The following is a 24,202-nucleotide window of genomic DNA, read 5'->3' as shown; positions in this document are numbered from 1 at the left end:
GAAAGCAGACAAGAGCCAGGGTTCATAGGACCTTGTAGCCATAGCCCAGTGCTTATATACAGGCTGCCAGTCATCCCCCAGCCATCAAAAATACCTTCTATCTAGAGAAATAGGGCACGATTTTAACAGGGAAGTGCCCTAGGGATTCTGATCTATAGGAAAGTGTTTTGTGTAAACAGTTGAATAGTGCAATATAGCCAATTTGTTGAACCAACCTATTAAAAATCCAATAATTTTATTTCAAAATCACTACTTGCTCTCAATGCCTATAATTTCACCCTAAAAACACTATTTACTCAATATAAAATTTGATCTCCTATAATACTGAGCTGGCCAAAAAGTTCATTCATTTTTTCCTGCAGCAACCTATGGAAAAACCTGAATGAACTTTTTGGCCAGCCTAATATTACCCATCATGCAGATTCCTCTATGACAGGTAATACTATAAGTTCCCAGTCATTTCATGCTAACAGAAATGAATTGAGAACTGTGTCCTTGAAAAGATATTTTAAAAGAGGAAAGTATAAAGTTAGTGGACTCAGGAGTACAAGAAAGAGAGTCTCCAGGAAAGAAGCAAACTGAAAAGGAGAAACTGGAGTTGCATCAGAAAAAAATATCTATTTTTTTAAAAAAATATTTTTTATTTATTGTTTATTTTTGGCTATGCTGGGTCTTGGTTGCTGTGCAGGCTTTTCTCTGGTTGCAGGGAACAGGGCCTTCTCATTTGGTGGCTTCTCCTGCACAGGCGCGAGGGTGTGCGGGCTTGTTTAGGCTCAGTAGCTGCGTCGCATGGGCTTTGCTGTTCCATGGCCTCTGATATCTTTCCGGACCAGGGATCGAACCCGTGCCCCCTGCATTGACAGGTGAAACATTTTTACCACCGAGCTACCAGGGAAGCCTCTAAAATACCTATTTTACAATTTGAGGTGAGGCTTTATTTCCTGGAGAGACTAATGTCCTCCTGCCAAGATGTGTCAGAGCAAGGCTCTTTCTCTTAAATAACACGTTTAACCTTTATGTGCATGCTCAGTTGCTCAGCCGTGTCCGACTCTTTGTGACCCCACGGACTGTAGCCTGCCAAGCTCCTCTGTCCATAGGATTTTTCCAGGCAAGAATACTGGAAGGGATTGCCATTTAGTCCTCCAGGGGATCTTCCCAACTCAGGGATTGAGCTGGTGTTCCTCTTGCATCTCCTGCTTTGGCAGATGGATTCTTTACCACTGAGCCACCAGGAAAGCCCCGAGCAACCTTTGTAGCTCTTCCCTAAACAGAAAGTGTGAAATAATTCACAAAACCCTGTAAGTGAGCAGAGAGCTGGTTATAATGGGTCGTCCCTACTGCCTTGTTGCTCTTTGATCAGCTGTGGACCTGTGCGCTAGACTTAACCTCTGAACTGTAGGCCTCTCTTGTTGCAGAGCACGGATTCCAGGGCACACGGGCTTCAGTAGTTGCAGCACATGGCTTCAATTGTTGGGGTGCGTGGGCTTAGCTGCTCTGCCATATGTGGGATCTTCCTGGACCACAGATGGAGTTGGTGTGCCCTGCATTGCATGGTGGACTCTTAAATGTTGGACCACCGGGGGAGTCCCTGTATTTTGCCTTTGCTCTGGATATTTCTAGTCTGCACCCCCTGCCTGGGGGGCCCTCCTCACCCCTTCTCTGTCTGACAGACTTTTACCTATGTTTGAAGATCAGAAGTCAAGTCCTGCTCCTTGAGGCTCATCTGCCCCAGGTCCCTTCAGCATCCCTTGCTCTTTCTCCAGTGCTCCCACCAAGTGCCATCTGCCCGTCCTTTGCCACCGCCACCATTGCTGTGTTGTGTAGGTGTTTGTCTCCATGTCTCATCTTCTCCCCTGGATTTTAAGCCCCTTGAGGATCGTGAATTTTACTTAGTCATCATTTTGGAGGTATCTCATCATTTTGTCCTTCAGAGTAGCTGATAGAGCTCTGTACGTAGTCATCACTCAGAAACTGTTAGTTGAATTATCTGTTTTCATAATTTCATACTCCCCACAGTGCCCTAGACAACACAGTAAGTACTGTACACACACACACACACACACACACACACACACGGAGTTAAATCAGTCTACATATTTCTATTGGTGATCTGATTTCATTAATCACATGGACCACAGCCTTGTCTAGCTCAATGAAATCATGAGCCATGCCATGTAGGGTCCTGATAGACCTAAGATAGACAGATCATGTTGGAGAATTCTGACAAAATGTGGTCCGCTGGAGAAGGTAATGGCAAACCACTTCAGTATTCTTGCCTTGAGAATCCCATGAACAGCATGAAAAGGCAAAAAGATAGGACACTGAAAGATGAACTCGCCAGGTGAGTAGGTGCCCAATATGCTACTGGAGAGGAGTGGAGAAATACCTCCAGAAAGAATGAAGAGACAGACCCAAAACAAAAACAACACCTGTGGATGTGACTGGTGATGGAAGTAAAGTCTGATGCTGTAAAGAGCAATATTGCATAGGAAACTAGAACGTTAGGTCCATGAATCAAGGCAGATTGGAAGTGGTCAAACAGGAGATGGAAAGAGTAAACATCAACGTTTTAGGAGTCAGTGAACTGAAATGGACTGGAATGGGCAAATTTAACTCAGATGACCATTATATCTACTACTGTGGGCAGGAATTCCTTAGAAGAAATGGAGTAGCCATCATAGTCAACAAAAGAGTCTGAAATTCAGTACATGGATGCAATCTCAAAAACGACAGAAGGATCTCTGTCCATTTCCAAGGCAAACATTCAGTATCACAGTAATCCAAGTCTATGCCCCAACCAGTAACACTGAAGAAGTTGAAGTTGAACAGTTCTATGAAGATCTACAAGACCTGCTAGAACTAACACCCAAAAAAGATGTCCTTTTCATTATAGGGGACTGGGATGCAAACATAGGAAGTCAGGAGATACCTGGAGTAACAGGCAAATCTGGCCTTGGAGTACAAAACAAAGCAGGTCAAAGGCTAACAGAGTTTTGCCAACAGAACACACTGGTCATAGCAAACACCCTCTTCCAACAACACAAGAGACATGAACATCACCAGATGGTCAATACCAAAATCAGATTGATTATATTCTTTGCAGCCAAAGATGGAGAAGCTCTATACAGTCAGCATAAACAGGACTGGGAGCTGACTGTGGCTCAGGTCATGAACTCCTTATTGCCAAATTCAGACTTAAATTGAAGAAAGTAGGGAAATCTGCTAGGCCATTCAGGTGTGACCCAAATCAAATCCTTATGATTATACAGTGGAAGTGACAAATAGATTCAAGGGATTAGACCTGATAGAGTGCCTGAAGAAATATGGATGGAGGTACGTGACACTGTACAGGACGCAGTGATCAAGACCATCCCCAAGAAAAAGAAATGCAAAAAGGCAAAATGATTGTCTGTGGAGGCCTTACAAATAGCTGAGAAAAGAAGAGAAGCTAAAGGCGAAGGAGAAAACAAAAGATATACCCATTTGAATACAGAGTTCCAAAGAATAGCAAGGAGAGAGATAAGAAAGCCGTCCTCAGTGACCAATGCAAGGAAATAGAGGAAAATAATAGAATGGGAAAGACTAGAGATCTCCTTAAGAAAATTAGTGATACCAAAGGAACATTTCATGCAAAGATGGGCACAATAAAAGACAGAAATGGTATGAAAAACTAAGCAGACGATATTAAGAAGAGGTGGCAAGAATACACAGAAGAACTATACACAGAAGATCTTCATGACCCAGATAACCATCGTGGTATGATCACTCACCTAGAGCCAGACGTCCTGGAATGCAAAGTCAAGTGGACCTTAGGAAGCATCACTATGAAGAAAGCTAGTGGAGGTGATGGAATTCCAGTTGAGCTATTTCAAAGATGAAAAAATGATGATGTGCTAAAAGATGATGCTGTGAAAGTGCTGCACTCAATATGCCAGCAAATTTGGAAAGCTCAGCAGTGGCCACAGGACTGGAAAAGATCAGTTTTCATTCCAATCCCAAAGAAAAGCAACGCCAAAGATTGTTCAAATTATCACACAATTGCACTCATCTCACATGCTAGCAAAATAATGCTCAAAATTCTCCAAGCCAGGCTTCAATAGTATGTGAACTATGAATTTCCAGATGTTCAAGCTGGATGTAGAAAAGGCAGAGGAACCAGAGATCAAATTGCCAACATCCATTGGATCATCGAAAAAGCACGAGAGTTCCAGAAAAACTTCCGCTTTATTGACTATGCCAAAGCCTTTGACTGTGTGGATCACAACAAACTATGGAAAATTCTTAAAGAGATGGGAACACCAGACCACCTGACCTGCCTCCTGAGAAATCTGTATGCAGGTCAAGAAGCTACAGTTAGAACTGTGCATGGAACAACAGACTGGTTCCAAATCGGGAAAGGAGTATGTCAAGGCTGTATATTGTCACCCTGCTTATTTAACTTCTATGCAGAGTACATCATGTGAAATGCCAGGCTGGATGAAGCACAAGCTGAAATCAAGATTGCTGGGAGAAATATCAATCACCTCAGATATGCAGATGACACCACCCTTATGGCAGAAAGCAAAGAAGAACTAACAAGCCTCTTGATGAAAGTGAAAGAGGAGACTGAAAAATTTGGCTTAAGACTCAACATTCAGAAAACTAAGATTGTGGCATCCGGTCCCATCACTTCATGGCAAATAGATGGGGAAACAATGAAAACAGTGAGAGACTTAATTTTCTTGGGCTCCAAAATCACTGCAGATGGTGACTACAGCCGTGAAATTAAAAGACGCTTGCTCCTTGGAAGGAAAACTATGATCAACTTGACAGTACATTAAAAAGCAGAGACATAACCTTACCAACAATGGTCCGTCTAGTCAAAGCTATGGTTTTTCCAGTAGTCATGTATGGATGTGAGAGTTGGACTATAAAGAAAGCTGAGTACTGAAGAATTGATGCTTTTGAACTGTGATGTTGGAGAAGACTTTTGAGAGTCCCTTGGTTTGCAAGGGGATCCAACCAGTCAATCCTAAAGGAAATCAGTCCTGAATATTCATTGGAAGGACTGATGTTGAAGCTGAAACTCCAATACTGTAGCCACCTGGTGCGAAGAGCTGACTCATTGGAAAAGACCTTGATGCTCGGAGGGATTGGGGGCAGGAGGAGAAGGGGACGACAGAGGATGAGATGGTTGGACGGCATCACTGTCTCGATGGACATGAGTTTGAGCAAGCTCCGGGAGTTGGTGATGGACTGTGAAGCCTGGTGTGCTGCAATCCATGGGATTGCAAAGAGTCGGACACGACTGAGCAACTGAACTGAACTGAGCTGAGCTGATTAGACTCACTTTCTTTTGCTTTCATTAGACTCACATGTAACCCAAAATGAGGATCAACCAGAAAACTTCTATGCCTTCAGTCTAAAAGGTCACCTTTCTCATCTGCCTGCAAAATGTGGCCACTTTGTCCAGTCTTGGGTTAGAAAGGCACCAATCTGTTACAGATCGTGACCTCTGATAGCCACAGAAGATGCACCTGCACTCTACTGGGCATAGATCCTGCCAGAATGTCAGTTCATTCTACCAGTATTTTTATAACCAATGATAAAATGAAAACGATTTGGGTATTTTTTTTTTTTCCTTTGCTCACTTCTGCTGTGAAGGCTGTTCCCGTTTGGTTTGTTCTTACATTAAACAATTACTGCCTTCTCTTGCCAGACACTCGGCTAAAGTCTCAAGATATAAAGATGAATTATCCCCAACCCTGCCCTTCAGGGGTTCACAATCAGGAAAAGAGACCGAAAAAGCCACTGGACAAGTTCAAAGTCTCGGGCAAAATCAAGCCCTGAGGTTCTGACAATGACCCACATCAGTGCTTTTGCCTGTTAGACTCTGCCATCTGTCCCTGCATGAGACGTTTGCTGGAACTCCTTCCCACTTTGGGTTTGAATGACCTTGGCGACAGCCTGAAATCCAGAGCTTCGAGGGGTGCTTTTAGAGTTCCTGGTCTGCACTTAATGTGCTTCAAATAGACATTCACAAACCTCTAATTATCTCCTCTTACCAGGCTGCCTAAATGACTGATGCCCAGCTCTCTTAGTCACTCCAAGAATGGATTTCTATTTAGCCCGTGCCCACCCGAGATGCATTAGGGTGCCCAGAACATGTGTGTCCGCTCTGAGAGGCACAGGGCAATTAACAGAAGCCAGGCAATTTGCAAAATGCCTCAACTTCCTGCTCCTTTCTGAGGCAGAGAAATTGTCACACCTTAACCTCAGCAGGCTCATAGGCAGAATAATTCCCCCACCCACCCCCACCCCAAACAGAGTCTCTGGTGTCAGATGTCCGCCCCCCCACCATGCCCCACCCTGGCTTTTTGCAAACATAAGCACTCGGCTGAAACAACAGCTATGACTCAGTTCCTAGCGAGCTGCTGCCTGAATTGATTTAGTCTGAGTTCAGATTTAGCACATAATCATGTTCAATTTGCTCCACTGCACTGCCTAGAGATAAAAGGCTGGGGGAAAAAAAAATAGCTCCAGCTTGTGTCAGTCCTTGTGGTGATGTCATTGCCATCAGAGAGCCGGCCGCTCTTACTCTGCCGTGCTGCCTGAGCCGCGGCGGGCTGCGTGTGTGCGCGCAGCCGAGTGGGTTCAGGTGCCCGGCTCGGCCATCCCCAGGGCAGGGCAGCGCCCGGCCGGCCCCGGCACCAGCTACCTGGAAGGTTCTTCCCAGCCCGCAGGACTCCGAGGCTGCCTAACTCTTTCTTGTCAATTCCGGAGGGGGAATGCCAGCCCCTAGCATGGACTGTGATGTTTCCACTCTGGTTGCCTGCGTGGTGGATGTGGAGGTCTTCACCAACCAGGAGGTTAAGGTACGCACCTGCAATCTTTATTTCATTGTTGCTGTTTGCCGAAGCTGCCAGCAGCCTTGTTAGCTAAAGGGAACAGGACTTTGATTCGTAGTTTTCAGCTCAGGATCTGCGCTAGAAATGCATGGGGTGAGTGCCTGGCTCTGTTAATTAGAATAAGTTAGAAGAGAGACCAGCGCATTCATTTTGCATGTGATAAGGTTTGAAAAATCGTTGTCTGTGTATTCTTGCCTTTGCTATTAGGCGATCCCCAGTCAATCCTTTTCACAGTAGACATGTTTTCATAGTCTCCGTGTCAATAAGGATTTGCTAGTGCTTAGTGTTTTGAGGGGTTTTAAATCAATGACTCAATGAAGAAAGCGCATATAATAATCATCGTACCCAGGACACCCCGATCATGGGACCTTAACCCCTTCATGAAATGTCCCTTACGTAGGCCATGATGTGCAAATTGAACAAAAGCTCTTCTAAAGACAGCAGTTTCAATTCCCAGCTCTCAGAAAATCAAAGTTGGAAAAGAGCTGTCTAAATTTCCTTTGTCAGGCAGAAGCAGCAAGTCATTTCCCCTGAACAGTTTTCCATAAAGAAAGTTCAGGCATAAATAAATTTTGCATCTCAAGATGTAGTATCCCAGGGCGCTGGTCCTCAGTGAGTGTCTGCAGTAATTGTTTGATTGTCGTGGGTAATTGTCTCCTGATGACACACGTTCTCTTTCCTTTTGCCCCTTTGGGTTTGTGTTCTGAAAAAGGTGCCATGCTTGCGGAATGGCAATTTCGATTTCTTCTCTCATACTGAAAATAAGATCTAGCAGAAGCTTCTTCTTTAAGCAGTTCACATACACAACCAAAAGGGCAGTTGCTCATTGTGTGACAGGAGGAAGGAAAGGGGAATCACACTGCAGGATCGTTTCCCACCCTCCCCTTAGTCTTGACTTAAAGGTAGACCCGGAATTCTTTGTTTTGGGGTGTGCAAGATGACGCCCTGGTGCTTCCCAGGTGGGAATGTGTGTGTTCACTAGCATAACGCATGGCTCTGTCATTCAAGATTGCGGTTTTGAACACTCTTTTGAACTGGATTCAAGAATCTGGTTTGTTGCTTCTGCATATTTTAAATGTGTGGCCCTGTGTTTACCAATTCTTACGGCAGTGCTGTAAAGTGTCCACCACCTGTCATACTGAGGTTCAGAAAATTAGAATGGAATGGATGGGTGCTGCCTACAGCCGCGTCCACAGTGGAAATATGCGTGTAGAGACAGTCCTGCTGGTCACACCTGCTGTATACACTCCAGAAGGGAGCAGTTCGCAAAGCCCCTCCAGTTTAAAACCTGTTTAAAGTCCATGGGTAACTGGGTAAAAGCTGTCTCTGCACACCAGCTGGAATAGAATTGTGCGTACCTAAAGTAAAACTTCACAATGCCCTTCTATTCTTAACAGTTCGCGTTTAATTACATGCTTGTCCTGTGAAAATCTAGACTTTTTTGGTCCATGAAATAATGGTGAGAAAATATTTCTCAGGCAACTGCTGTCTGCCAAGCACTATGTTCATACAGAAAGGAGTTTAAAATACGCTTATATGACGTAGGTATTTGTAATATAGACATAGAAAGAACCATTTGCCCAATATTTATCCTTTTAAATCATTATTCCATATTTTATTTTTTATTGAAATATAGTTGATTTGCAATGTTTCTGGTGTGCAGCAAACTGATTCAGTTATATGTTTATATATATGTGTGTGTTAGTCACTTAGTCATGTCCGATTTTTTGCAACCGCATGGACTGTAACCTGCCAGGCTCCTCTGTCCATGGAATTCTCCAGGCAAGAATACTGGAGTGGGTAGTCATTCCCTTCTCCAGAAGATCTTCTGGACCCAGGGATTGAACCCAGGTCTCCTGCATTGCAGGCGGATTCTTCACCATCTGAGCCCCTAGGGAAGCCTATATACATATACATATACATATGTTCTTTTTTCAGATTCTTTTTGATTATAGATTATTATAAGATGTTAAATACAATCCCCTGTGCTATACACTAAGTTCTTGCTATTTATCTATTTTATATATAGGAGTGGGTCTATTAATTCCGAACTTCTAATTTATACTCCCATCCCCTTTCCTCTCTGGTAACAATAAGTTTGTTTTCTATGTCTGTGAGTCTATTTCTGTTTTGTAAATAAGTTCATTTGTATCATTTTTTAAAGATTCTACATATGAGTGATATCATATGGTGTTTGTCTTTCTCTGTCTGACTTACTTCACTTAGTATGATTATCCCTAGTTCTATCCATGTTGTTGCAGACATGCCCAGTATTTCTTAAAGGCGGAGTATTTTGTGGAATTCAGGGGACACAAAATTCTTACAGCTGGTTGTACTCGAGTGGTTGGGATGGCGCCATAGAGCAAGTGGTACTTAACTTGAAGATGGGTAGGTTTTGATACAGGAAGAGGGAGGGCATGGAGACGGGAAGACATCTCATTTGCAGTCAGGTGAGTCAATGCATTTAACTGCAGTAGGATCTCTGTGAGAGACGGAAGGGAAACAGGGGGAGGAGGGGTGGGATGATGAAGCCTCTCACATTTTCCATAAGATGATGAAGCCTTCACACTTTCCATAAGAAATGTGTAGGGTTTTCTGAGAAGACTCCCACCAGAAAGATGCATTATATGTCCTTCCTGCTAAATATTGGTAACTTGGAATCGTCATGGATTTGTTTCTTTGGAACAAGGTTCTGAATCCTTCTGTGCTTTAGTTTTCTTATCTGTGACATGTTAATCATCATTCCTACTTCTTTGGCTTGATGGGAGGATTAAAGAAAATTATACATGTAAAACAGTTAACATAGTGCCTGACATATTTCATGTTCAATACATGTTAGCTGTTGCCATCATAGTCATGATCATCTGTTCAGACATTCTCTAAAGGTAGTAAGTTACTTCTGCCAGTTTACTGGAATGTCCTATCTCCAGCTGAGTTTACAATGACAGTCCAGGATACAGAATGCATTTTCCTTCCCATCCCCCCAAACACACACACACACACACACACACACACACACACACACACACACACACACACACACAACCTGGTAACTTAGCCATTTAATCATTTGAAATGAGACAGTAATCAAGCAAAATTAAGATAGGCCAAAGAGGTTGGTTGAGAAAACCTATATGTTCCTTGTTCAAAAGTGAGCATGGCTTAGTGGCAAGAAGAGAGGTTCAGATGTCAAATTCTAGTACCAAAATTTCACCAGAGGTAAACTTCATTAATCATCTCTTCCAGAGTCACAGTGGAGCCGGGAGTTTGTTTCTTCTAAACCTTTAATATTCCTTGTCGGAGAAAGGGGAGGCACCCTAGGTGAGGGTTTGTCTCACCTACCTGCATCCAGCTTGCTTGATCTCAGGCTTTTCTGCCTTTTGCAGACTCTCCCTTTCTACCTGGAACCCCCGTGGAAAAGAAACCACACCAGGGTTATGCAATCAAGCAGCCTCTCTTCGCAAATGCAGTGATTTATTTGAGGGGGCAGAGGCAAACGCAAATGCAGTGACTTACAGCAATTCAGGAAACCTTATCTTCCATGGGGGAATCTCAGCTGGTTGCACTGGGGGCCCTGAAGGCTCCCATCTCCTAAATTTTGCCAAAGCTGCTGGGGCAGTAATACCAGACAGATGAGGAAATAAGGCAAATGCACCCCCATATTTGTCTTTCTCCAGAAATCCCACTGGTAGTGTTGGGAACTTAACTGTCTGATGGCAAAAGGCTGCTCAGAAAGATAAAGAAACTCAAAACTCTCAATAGGAGGAAAATGACATGGTGAGCTGTAGAGTTTGCTTGTGTATGTTGTGTGTGTGTGTCTTTATGTGTGTCTGTGTGTTCATGCCTGCCTGTGTGTCTGTGTGTATGTTTGTACGTGTATCTGTGTGTCTCTGTGTGTGTGTCTGCCTGTATGTGTCTGTGTGTGTCTCTGGGGTCTGTGTGTTTGTATTGATGTGTGTCTGTATATGTCTGTGTTTGTGTTTGTGTTTGTGTGTGTCTGTGAGTATCTGTTAGTTCATGTATCTGTGTGTGTGTGTCTGTGTGTACGCAGGTGAGCAGGGTTGATTTTCTTGAGTGTTCTTATATTCTGAAAATAGTCCTCCCTACCCCCACCCTTCAACAAGGAGCCAAATTCGGGGAAATGAAAGATCCAAGATGGGTAATGAAATTTTTGTTTCACTTTAGTCCAGTGGTTCTTCAATCTGATTACACATTGGTATCCCCTTGGAGAGCTTTTAAAATATTGACAAGGATCAGGTCCCACGCCCAGGATTTCTAACTTGGCTGGTCGGAATGGAGCTGGGCATAGATGATCATCTCTAAAGTCAGCATCTTGTGTGTCCTAGACACAGGTAGGTACAGGCAAAGTCAGTCCAATATCATCTAGAATAACCTCTGCTTAAACACCTTGATCCACTCCCCTAAGCAAAGCCTTAATGGATGCAGTTTCAGAAGCGACATTTCTGATGGCTTAGAGACTTTACCTGTACCCACTGCCCCTTCCCTGCAGTGAGAGCTTCCCACACAGAAAGAGCGTGGATGCCTCCTCTCTGGGCTGGAGGGCTCCTAATTCAAGTCCAGGGGTCCAGTCCTGACTCCACAGGCATCCATACAGGAGACAGGGGCTCATGAAACTTCTTTCTGTTTCTTAGGACAGGCGGGAAGCATGGCAGGTCTTATAAGAAGATCAGAAGTTTCAAAGACCCCTGGAGCTGGAGATTTAGATGCAAACTATTTATACTAGACAAGCAACAAGGTCCTACAGTATAGCACAGGGGATGGTATCCAATCTCCTGGAATAAACCATAAAGAAAAGAAGAGTTAAAAAGGGAATTCTCTGGTGGTTCAGTGGTTAGGACTTTGCGCTTCCACTGCAGGGGGCACAGGTTTGATCCCTGGTCCGGGGTCTAGAATCCCACATGCCCTGTGGTGAAGAAACTCAGTAACTAAATAATATTTCTTGCACCATTAAAAAAAAAAGAAAAGAAAAAATAATACAAAAATCCATGATGAATAAAATATAAAAGTTTAAAAAGAAGAATATATATATACATATATATATAGGTATGTATAACTGAGTCACTGTTGTACAACAGAGATGGGCATAACATTGTAAATCGACTACACTTCAATAAAAAAATAAAAAAACGTATGTTTAGTGCACTTAACTCCTGACCAGGCGATACTCTAAGTACTGGGAGATGGACAAGACAACCATTCCAGCCCTCAGAGAATGCACATGCTAATCCAGGAGTCAGACAGCAAACCAGTAAACAGATAAGTGTATACTATAATTTCCTAGGGGGCACTAGTGGTAAAGAAGCCGCCTGCCAATGCTGGTAGATAGAAGAGACGCGGGTTTGATCCTGGTGTTGGGAAGATCCCCTGCAGGAGGGCGTGGCAACCCAGTCCTGTATTCTTGCCTGGAGAATCCCGTGGACAGAGGAGCCTGTCGGTCTATAGTCCATGGTGTTGCAGAGAGTCGGATACAACTGAAGCAACTTAGCATACAGCACGCATGTAATTTCAGGCAGTGATGAGGGTTTTGAAGAAAGATGGAGCAGAGTGAGGAGGTGAATTGCTGGAAGGGAGTTTGCACTGGAGGCCCTTCAAGTTCCTATTTCTGAAACTTTGCCAGGACTGCTAGATCAATAGTCCCCCAAAGAGGAGGAAATCAGGCAAATGCGTTCACCATATTTCTCTCTCCAAAAATTCCATTGACCACTTTTGAATGGGTGGCCAGTAGAAGCATTTCTGGCCAGGTGGCAGTTTCTTAAATGTCATTATTCTAGTGTCATTCAGGAATCTGAAATGAGTGAAAGGGCCATGTGTCGATCTGAGGGAAAAGCATGCCAGCAGTGGGACCAGTAGAGGCAAAGAGAGGCTACATTATCTGATGTGTTCTTACCCAGGCCTCCCTTTAACCTGTGTCCATCATTCATTCATTCAGGGACCCACTGAGGCTGTCAAGGTCTCATATCATGATTTTTAGTTTGTTCATGCTGCTCCTTTTTGAAGTTGTGCTCATGTTATGTTTTAAGCGTGGTGGTTCTCTTGGAAGAGGGGGACATAGAAGCAGAAATTTGTTCTCAGAGTAATAATTCTTCATACCCTTGAAAACCTAGGATTGCTGTAGGACTTTTCCTTCCCATCTAAAAGTCCAGGGCCTTTCCAAGGTGACTCAAAAGTCCTACTTTCTCTCCTCTGCTTTTGAGAATCTCCCTGTATCCTCCCAATCCATGCAACCCTTGAACAAGTCTCTTAACCTTTCTGGACACACAGGAATGATGCTGAGAAAAATGCTTGATGCTTTTTGAATTTCATTTACTTTTTTCACACGAAAGTATATGACTGACTCATAGTCTGCGTCATGCTGTTGTGTGAGTTATGAAAAGAAAAAGCCAGCACATCTTGGCCACTTAGTACATTGAAAACTATTTGTCATTTGAACCAGTGAAAATTGCATGACTCGTTTTGTTTGGCAGGATGCACAGGAAGAGAATGATGGAGCAGAGTTGGTATGATATGCTTTGCCCTCTGTTTTGGGAGGAGACAAGTGATACAAATGAAAATGTGGGTACTGGTGGGTATCGCGGGATTGATCTGGCAGAGAAGCTTGTGGGTATTTGTTAGGAGAGCTTGCTCGTCAAGCTTCACACCTGTTTCTTATGCTTTGCAAATGCAGTGCTGGGCAGAGGACCCGGCTGCCGTCAACCTTTTTGGTTCTGTAGAGCTCTAAAGCTCTCTCAGAATCTTCAAAAACCATGGTGTTCACTCAGCAGCTTAGAAGAATTTTGAGTTGTGTATGATTTCATTCTCAAACATTGAAACCCTCTGGAGTTATATGTGGTAAATTTTAGGAACCAAATGTTAAGTTGACAGAAACTGTCATTGCTCAATGGCTGGAATTTTATTTTTTTTAATTGGAGTGTGATTGCTTTGCACTATTGTGTCCACTGTACAACAGTGTGACTTAGTAATCTGTATGCATATATTGTGCTCCATTGTGAGCCTCCCTCGCACACCACTTCCCCCCAGAATTTTAAATAATATTTATTTCATGTTACATCTCCAGACCATCTTTAATTTCTAAAAACTAAAAGGGAATGTGTAGGGAGGATGTGGTGTGGAGGAGGGGATGGCTTTCTCATAGCAGATTCTGACCCTGACAACAAAAGCATGTTTGTCCTCTGATAACAAAAAGGACTAGAACTGAGGCCATTTTGGAAATAAATGTGTTCATGTAAAACTGAATGTTAGACAGTAACCCTAAAAATTACCTGAAACTTAATATGTTTAAATGTGTACTGTAGAGTATTATCTCACCTCTCAAGAAAGTAGCAAACACCTTTCAGAGTGGGAAGAAGGGATTTTGTACAAGTGACAGATGCTCCCTGAGAAGGTTAGCAGGCAGATTTCGCAGCCACCTGTCACGTCAGGGAAAGGCAGGGAACAGTATTCAACTAATGACATGGTAAAGCGGGAAAGCCAACTGATAACGTGCCTCTCTATTTAGAGTCTTTTAACTGTGGGAAAGTAATTCAGACCTTGACAGTTGCTACCTCTGAGTGTCAGATTTATTCAAAGCAATAACAAGAAAACAGTGGCTTCATTAATGTTATTCTCCTAAAGAAGCAGATTTTAATATAAAACTCAGTGAGTACCCTTTGCAACCTTAGTGATTCTGAATACAGCTATCAACAATTTATAATAGCCTGTTTTAGTTCTTTCTGATGAAACTTAAAATTGACAAATAGAAAAGAAAATGATGCCTGAAACATTTATTATCATTGGGTACGCTTAGGTTGTAAGCTGAAATGGCATCACAGCTTTGCGGTGAATAACCCAGCTTTCCAGGGAGGTCATAAACCCTCTAGACCACACCTGGCCTAGAATTTCTTTATGTAATGGGAAAACTTCTTTATGTAAAGGGAATGTATTCCTTCCAAGCTCTAAATCTCAGCTCATTCCAAGGTACTAGTTCAAAAAAGATTGAGAGATAATTTAATGAGGACTTCAAACAGGGAAAAAGAAGTTGTGAACTCTCCACTCTATCTAGAATGGAGAACTTATTTTAAAACTGTTTGAGAAGAAAATATCCACCAAGTTAAGACCTGCCCTAGAAAATACTCACTGGATGTGCCTTTGTAATCCTCTTTTGGGTAAATGTATCTCTAGGGGGGGAAATATACACCTGTACATACACACGTGTACATACACTCATGAAAATGTTTTGCATGTGTATGTGTATGTGCATGCTCAGTTGCTTCCGTCGTGTCTGACTCTTTGTGACCCCATGGACTATAGTCCACCAGGCTCCTCTGTTCTTGCGGTTCTTCAGGCAAGAATACTGCAGTGGGTTGCTGTGCCCTTCTCCGAGGGATCTTCCCAACCCAGGGATCGGACCCATGTCTCTTACATCTCCTGCATTGGCAGGAGGGTTCTTTACCACTTGTGCCAGCTGGGAAACCCCACTGCATGTGTATACTATATATAAATATATATATTTTCCTTAACCATGAAAGATTTCTTTCTCTTCTTCTCTGGTCTGTCTAACCAGTTATTGGAAACTGTGAGCTCCTAACCATGTCAGGAACTTGAGAACCCAGAGAAGGTTCCTGGTCAAAAGTTGAACAGAAATCTCAACAATTCCCCCAAGGTGGAGTGCGATTAGGGTGAGGACAGGAAGAAAGTAATGACCTTTTCATTTTATTGTTATATACCAAAGAAATGTTTACATCCTTATAGTCCAGAAGCACAATTACTCTCTAGAATCTAATATACAAGTTCTAAACTATGAATTAAAAAAAAATATTTGCAAAAAGATCTCTACCCTTCACTTCCAGAAAGATAACTTTAACAAATTTATCCTTCTCCAGTTATACTGGACTTCAGACCAACTTTCATCCCCCCCTCCAAATAACATCTTTACTAATATTCTACTTATCCCAACAATAAGATAGCTTGCTATTTAGTTGTAACACATTTTTCCTGCATCTCTAATGGTTCTAAAGTAATATGTGAGCAGTCTTTAAGTTGTACCCCAAAGATTTGATGGGCAGGGGAAAATTTACTAAGTTAAGCATTAAACCATCCCACGTGATGGCAATGTAACCCCCCAGAGATAGTAATTTTCATGGTTCAGTATTTTATGTTGTCAAGATAAGCAATTTTAAAAATTCTAACAACTCTTCTCCTTCACTAAATACTTCTGAGTACATGGCACATACTAGGATACTCCTTAGTATCACCATAATAGCATGAGGTATCCATTTTTCTGTTTTAAACAGGTCTCTGGACAGAGAAGTTAAATTTTTGCATAAGATCACACAGCTATTAGGGTCTGCCCAAGGGGCTCAGTGGTAAAGAACCCACCTGCCAAAGCAGGAGACACAGGTTCGATCCCTGGTTCAGTAAGATCCCCTGAAGAAGGAAATGGCAACTCACTCCAGTATTCTTGCCTGGAAAATCCCATGAACAGAGGAGGCTGGTGGGGTAAAGTCCATAAGGTCACTACGCATAGGATACGACTTAGCAATTAAACAGAAATAACAGCAGTTATTAATTGGTAGAACTGGGTCTTGAACTGTGGTTTGCTTCATTCTTTCTCCTGCCAAAATATCCGTAAGGATTAACAAGCCATTCATTGATTATTCGTGGGGAGGAAAGATGGACATCTTAGAGAATAAGACTTTGAACTCATAGGTAGTATTTCCTCTAGTGTTCAAAATACTGTTTTTGTCTTCTATTACTTATTTGAATTGGGAGTACCACTTTTACATAAATCAGTAGTGGACATCACTTACTTTTCTCAATAAATCTAACACAGTGGCAGTTCTAGGCATAGCCTGTGTCTTGGATTTCATTTGAAAATCTGTTTCAAAAACTAATAATGCCATCTAGTTGGGAGGAAAAAGTGCTGGAAAACCCAGGGGCTCACCAATAGATGGATAATAACTGATATGACAGCTCCGCCACCTCTTTCTAGATGTCAGTGAACACTTTCCAGGACTGGGTGAAGGGTGATCTCTGAAGAATTGTAGAACAGCAGTGGTGAAAGTTTTGATTGCAATGATATTATTTTATTTTTAGACAAGGCTTTCAAATTATTGCAACGCTCAGCTTTCTCGCTGGAGATCTCCAAGGTTAAACAAGATCGCGTGATTCGTCAAGGGAATTTTGGACTAGGGTTTAGTGCACAACACTAAACAAGATCTCTTGGTATATAATTATAGCCTGCATCAATAGTACAGCTCAGAGAATTGATTTCTTATTATGTGACTTCACTGTCCCTTTAGGTATTGACTAAGAAAAACCACCTCAGGCCACCTTACTGGAATAGGGTGCATAAGCAATGAGCCAACTTAAAAATAGCAACAGCGTATTGAGCACTTACCATTTATCAGGCCTGGACAAAGTGCTTTGATTCATTCATTCATCAACTATGTAGTGAGTGCCTTCTATTTTCAAAACCTCACAGGAGGCTCTGGAGATATAGAGGGTAACAGTCCTGTTGGATGCAAAAGCCTGTGCTCTGTCGTTATGCAGGGTTGGCCTTTATTCCACGCAGTTTCATTTTTCCCAGACAGGATGATGCTGTTTTGACTTATAGAGAGGCCTCCTTTGCTAACGGAGGGCACACAAGAAGAAAGCAAGCCCAGTCTCCAAGTCAGACGTCCTGGTTGGAATTCTCTATTTGGCCCCTTGGCTCCTTACTGTGTAGCCCTGAGCAGAGAGCCTTACCGCTCCATGCCTCAGTTTCCTCAATTATCAAAGGAAGAAAACAGTGCTTACCTCATAGGTTGGCAGGGAGGATTAAGGCCATTTGAATATACAAAATACTTAACACGGGATCTAGCAGACAGCACGTGTACAGGTAATGATGTCAGCCTTTATCATCATCATCTTCATCTGCATCAGTAGTTGTAAACTTCTTACACAGAGTTTTGAGTTTTCTTCCCAAGACCCTTCTCCCTAGCTGGCCCTACTACAGCACACTCTTTCCTGCAGTTTTCAGCTTTGCCCAGGGGAAGCAGTGCCCTATCTCTGCCTCATACCGAGGTCCCAGAGCCACAGTGGGAAGCAGCTGGTTCGGCAGGGGCATGAGGACTCACAGGCCCACACAGTTAGCCTGGACTTCCAGACTCAAGGCCAGTTTTAACAAGCGTTCTGAAAGCAGTGTCTGCGGCGGAAGGCAGAGGCTTTAAGGCAAGATGCCTATTAAGAAAAAGAGAAGTTGAGCTCAGAACCCATTTCTTCAAATCATATTTAATCATCTCTCTTTGAGCTGTGCTGCGCTCAGTCATGTTTGACTCTCTGTAACCCGAAGGACTATATCCCACCAGGCTCCTCTTGTCTGTGGAATTTTCCAGGCAAGAATACTGGAGTTGATTGCTATTTCCTACTCCAGGGGATCTTCCTGACCCAGGGATCAAACCCACATCTCCTGCATTGACAAATGGATTCTTTACTACTGTGCCACCTTCAAATGGGATGGTAGACTAGCTTCATCATAGCTATGCTAAACTACAATTGAAATACTTCCAATGCTGACTTTTACTTCCCATTTCTACTTTAAAACTGTGGTGATAGGTGGAAATTTAATTAATTAACCAAGCTAAGCTCAATTTCTCTTTTGCTTAATAGGCCTTTTGCCCTAGAAACTCTGTATTCTGCCATGTACCCCTACCTCTGACTGCTTATTATCTTGTATCATAGAACTAGTAAACAGTTCCGTGATACTTCAAACCAACGAAAATAATAACTAAGCTACAAGCCCTGCTATTCATTGCCTGGATGAAGAAGCAGTAGATCTGAATTATTAATGAAATGAATAGTAGATGATCTATTTTATATTCTTACTTTGTAGGAAAGTGTTCTATACTTTGCAGTGCTCAGCAAAATAATATTCTATATTTAAGTAACACTTAGCATATGATTAACCACAGTCAACATTTATGTAAACCTCAGCAGACTTGAACCCTCTTTCAATGAATGCATCTTCATGCCACTCTTCTCTTTTTTTATTATTTTTAAACTATTTTTTTGATGCCACCCTCCTGATTAGGTGGGAAATATTCTTTCAATGAGCAGTTCAGGTTAGGAGTGTTCTCCAAACTATGTGCTCAATCTGTAGATGCAAATTTGCTCCATGTTAATTCACATTCCTTTTTATCTATTTATTTTACTGCAAGATAGTTGATTTGCAATATTGTATTAATTTCTGCTATATTGTGAAGTAGTTCAGTCATCCATATACGCATTCTTTTTCATCTTCTTTTCCGTCATGGCCGTTCACAGAACACTGAATACAGTTCCCTGTGCTATACAGTAGGACCTTGTTGTTTATCCATTCTATATGTAATAGTTTGCTTCCACCAACCCCAAACCTCCAGTCCATCCCTCCCCTACCGTCCTCCCCCTCAGCAACCCCAAGTCTGTTCTCTATGTCTGTGAGTCTGTTTCTGATTCTTAGATTCATTCATTTCTGTCATATTTTATATTCCACATATAGTTACTTCACATTCTCATTTCATATTTCTTGGAGGCAGAACCAAGAAGCAACTTGGTACAATGGCATAGTGGAAAGCAGCTTGGTCTTTGGAGACAGAAGAACCTGAATTCATGCTGTCTCTTATTTATGACTTTCTTGCATCTTAAAAAAAAAGATACAGGTTTAGGTTAAGGGCTAATAAATTATTGCTGATGCCTGTGTTTAGTATGAGTGAGACATCTCATCCATTCATTTGACGTTTAACAAATATGGTGGAGTGCTTGGTAGGTAGTAGGCACCGCTTCAGTACTTGTAAGTTCAGGGGTGGAGGCATGCCTCCTGCCATTGAGGAGTTCACAGCTGATGGAGGAGAAGGTAAGAAATAGACACATAGAACTCAGAAAAGGCTGTGGTTTGAGTAAGCCCAGTACACTGTGGAAACCTCTAGGAGGGAGGTCTGGATTGAAATGGAAAGGTTTCCCCAAGGAGGTAATTCTTGAGTTACACCTTTAAAGATTAGGTAGGTGTTCAACAGGTGAAGAAAAGATGGACGTAGAAGAGGGGCTCCTTGCAAAAGAGAGGAGCACCCAACAAAGCAGAAATGCCAGGAGAATGGTGACTCCTAGGAAGTAGAGCCCTGGGTGGGGGCTGGGTTATACAGATGCCGGGCCCATGTTGTGAAGGAATTTGGACCGTATGCTCAAGACCAATCCAATGGGCCATGGGAAGCATCTTAAACACGAGCACAATTCTCCACCCGGTCTGACACAAGATCCTTGCTTGTTGAGGTGTGTCTGTGGCTGCACCCAGGCTGATGCTGCAGAGACTGACATGGAGAAGGGTCCTGCCAGCCAGAGGGAATGAGAATCTGCAGAGTCTGAGCGTCCTTGAATTCTGTTGCTTATCTTTTGTTATTCCCCTGTCTTGTCTTTTTAAGGAGGAAAGAGGTCAAAGACAAAAGCAACTGCTTGAGGATGTCATTAGGTTGCCATTCAACAAGCCTGGGAGGGGAAGGGCAGATGTTAGTGCTACACCCAGGATATTCAGGGATGCATTCAATTCAGCAGGCGTGTATTGATTGTCTTCTAGGGCTGGGGGTCAAAAATCAGGAATCCCAACTCTGGTCCTTGTCCTGCGAATCATTTGATCTGTGGGCAAGGGAAGCTGATTGAGAATAACAGGCAAATGTCTTTTATTCAAGTATGCCCTGTTGCCTCTTCACATTTCTAACAACTTGGAAATAGAAATGAGGTGTTGTTAAACATTGGACCTAGACTATTCTGGGTTCTTCCTGAGAGCAAATACCCATGCAGAAAAAAAAAAAAAAAAGCCCTCTATATAATTGCTAAAATGTGTTCCTAGGGGATAAAATTCCCCAAGTTTGGCAAATACAAATCAAAGGGAAAGAAGAGTTTGGAATCACCTAGTGGTCCAGTGGTTAGGACTCTGTGTTTTCACTGCCAAGGGCCCAGGTTCAATTCCTGGTCAGGGAACTAAGATCCCAAAAGCTGTGCAGTGCTGCAAAAAAAAAAGAGAGAGAGAATTTTGATGCCATCTCCTTTTAGTTGACTGTTGCCATCATGCCAGTGGTCTTGCACCAGTACAATAGTCTATATTTAGTAGATGCTGAATAAAAATTAGATAAGAGAATGCAGTAATGGTGCCTTATTTTGTTGCTGGCCTTGTTTTAGGCAGCAAAATGGAGGAAGGAGGAGGAAGGAACCTCTCTGCCTGTCAGGAAAGAATTTGCAGGTATCATTTCCTCTCAGATTCAGCCGAACAAAACCTGGGTACATGGACACATCTGGATGAAACAGAGGCTGAGAATATCACGGTGATCCAAGTGGCCCTGTGCCCAGTTAAAAATCAGAATAAGCAAAGGAGAAAGGTGGATATGGAGGGACACGTAGCAATTTCTAGTGCAAGTGACGCATGGACGCTTTAAATAAATGACTTGAGAGCTCAAGTGGCAGGATTCACCTATGTTGAATGACAGCCCAGAAGGAGGCCATGATCCTCAAAGCAGTCTTCGGAGAAGCTTGTCGAGTTCCATGAAAGAGTGAAGCTTTGATCTGGGGTTTGACAGGCATGGCAGGTACCAGTAGGCTCTCACCGACATGGCTGCTCCCTCCTAGGTCCGCTGGTGAGGTTGGCCCCGGCAGGCAGCCTCTCCCATCCTGTCTCCACGACTTGGCACTTGCCCTTCTTCCATGCTGATGGAATATCCCACACACCTCCCTGCTTTATGTACGGCTGCTCTCCACTTGAATTGTTCCGTCTGTTTGCAGAGAGGTCTTTATCAACAGATGGCAAGGCCATCTCTAATGAGATCCAGAGTATCATTCAGATCCTATGCAGTCACTGGGTAGGGCTGGCATTACGTTGAATAAGGTAGCAAGCTTCTGCCCCTGTAGGTACTAACGCATCTTCAGCCTTCCTCTGCCCTTCATAGATGCAACGGAGTCTGTGGTGCAGCCATGGCTTTGGGGAAACAGAAGGAGTTCTGAGCCATGAGGCAGAAGGCCTGGGTGTAGGTCCTCGGGGCACTCAAGAAATTTATTCTCTCTGGCCGACCACTGGAATGAAAGATCCCTAGATGACCAGTGGGCACCATGCAGAGGGGAGACCAGCCTGGGCTGGACCTCTAACCCTGGCAGGTAACTCATTTTGCAGTTGTGGAAAGTTTTCTTTATCTCTGAGTCATGGTTTTCTCATCTGTAGGGTAGATATAATAATACTACTTCTCAGGCTTTTGGAAATGGAATAAGAATGTACTTAAAGAATGAAGGCACTTAATAAATGGCTATTTTCTTTCATCTGCAAACACTGATAATAAAAATACTTTAAATTCAACTGAGTCCAATAGTGAGATTTAGCTTTATTAAAAGTACAGTAAAAAAAAAAAAATACAGTGATTCTGCTGTATTGAAGATCACATTATTCGATCCATCTACAAAATTATGTCATTTTTCTGAAATCCAAACAATTTTCTGAGTATAGGGCATATCCATTGTAGCTTAAAAAAAAAAGAGAAAGAAAGAAAGGAAAAAAAAAAAGCCAAGTCTTTCAAGGCTGCAAGGAAAAAAAAAAGATAACTCAGGTCAAATTCTCCCATGAGGTCACTAATATTAATGATATCAATTGCTTCCGTTCTTTCAATACTGTGACAAAAGAAAAAAAAATGTTAACAGCAGCTGTTATTTGCCAGTACTGAGAAGAGAGAAGCAGGCAGAGATCATATGTTAAATCAGCTAAGAGATGTCTTTGGAGGAACTTTCAATTAGTCTTTATTCTTTTTTTTTTTTTTTAACAATTTTGGAAAATAAACTGTGTTGGACCAGAACAGTATGTGCCCCCCCCCCCCATTCAATGCTCCTTCTAATTTGTGTTATAGAATAGAAGCTCTGAGCACAAACATTTTATAATGACTTCCTGATGATATTCTGGCCCCAGATTCTTTCTTGTGGATGCAAGGGAAATAAACTCAAAAAGTACTTTAAGCTCTTAAATTCTGAATGAGCACAATATAATCAACCCTGAATGCTTCAACTTTCCCTTGAACCTTCTGCATGATCCACCTACACAGTTATTCCAAGAAATTATCATCATTACCCAGGCTTGGAATCTGGACATATCTTTACTCATCAGCCCCTTTTATAGACCTCCCATGAAAGCAAAAGCAGATCTTTCAACTCTTTTTCTACTTAATCCAAGTTCAAGGCTATTTGTAAGTACCTAATCTGAATGGCGCACCACATAATCTCCAAAGGATAGAAAAAACTCAAAACCCTACAGTCTAGCAGGACTGACTAGTCTAAATGCCAAGAGAAAGGTGCAAATTTAGTAACATGGGGCTTCCAGGAAGAATGATTACACTGGGCTAGCTTCATCAGGGCTAGCTTCATCTAAAACGTAAGGTTTTATATCACAAGTTGCAAAATGGCCACCTGTGAGCCAGATCCTCAGATGGGTTTTATTTGTTCTGTACAGTGTTGTTTTGATAAACTGAATTCCTTGTTGCTTAGCCTTTAAAGTTTGGGGAGGTTTCATATTTAAAGTCTATATCCTTCTTCTCTTAAGAGATTGGCGGAGCTGGCATCACTGGTTCACCCTTCCTTCCAGTTACAACAGGCTCAAGAGATTGCCCTTGTCAACAGAACAAGCATGCTTCATTTCCCACCACTCTCTATTGCCCTGCGCTTGCCCACTCCAAGTCTAGACATGGAGAAGTGGAGGACAATGCTGTAAAGTAAGGAGTGAGAATAGTCCTGTGGATGCCCTTGAGCACCAACCAAAGTCTTGTCATTAATACCATAAACCATGGGAACCATCAGAGTGTTAAGAGCCATCATTTAGGAAGATCAGAGTGCCCCAGGTGTCCAGTCTAGAAGGGAAAAAGAAGAAAGGTGGGGGGAAGGCAGGGAAATCTGATAGGAAGTTGTTATCATTCCTTAAAGCCCATATCTCCATTTTTAATTTATTTATTTTATTTTTAGCTGTGCTGGGTCTTCATTACTGGGAGGGCTTTTCTCTAGTTGAGGCAAGCGGGGACTACTTTTCAGCTATGGTGTGTGGGCCCCTCTTTGTAGTGGCTTCTCTTGTTGCAGAGCACGGGCCCTAGGGTATACCAGCTTCAGTAGTTGTAGCTCCCCGGCTCGAAAGCACAGGCTCAGTGGTTGTGCCATGCAAGCTTAGTTACCCCGAGGCATGCGGGATCTTCTCAGCCCAGGAGGGTCCATGTTCCCAATCCATGTTCCCAGCGCTGGCAGGCAGGAAGTCCCATCTCTCCACTTCTGATGCCTCTTTCTTAATCCTACATGGA

General features: G+C 42.7%; 1 protein-coding gene across 2 annotated transcripts in view; it reads left to right on the top strand.

The window, feature by feature from the left end:
- The window catches only part of RCAN2 (regulator of calcineurin 2), a 267,201-nt gene that overhangs the window by 165,240 nt on the left and 77,759 nt on the right, over window positions 1-24,202 (top strand). Inside the window, exon 1 of one of the 2 annotated variants that reach the window (XM_043907652.1) lies at window positions 6,467-6,854. The exons of the other annotated variant lie outside the window; for it this stretch is intronic. Within the exon in view, the coding sequence (XP_043763587.1) occupies window positions 6,768-6,854 (87 nt within the window). The 5' untranslated portion in view covers window positions 6,467-6,767. Of the gene's footprint in view, window positions 1-6,466; window positions 6,855-24,202 lie in introns of those variants that run through there. 2 annotated transcript variants of the gene reach the window in all.

This window comes from Cervus elaphus, chromosome 7 (genome assembly GCF_910594005.1).
Source record: "Cervus elaphus chromosome 7, mCerEla1.1, whole genome shotgun sequence".
NCBI lineage: Eukaryota > Metazoa > Chordata > Mammalia > Artiodactyla > Cervidae > Cervus > Cervus elaphus.
The sequence above is the reverse complement of the archived record's forward strand: the minus strand, read 5'-3'. Positions and strand labels throughout refer to the sequence as shown.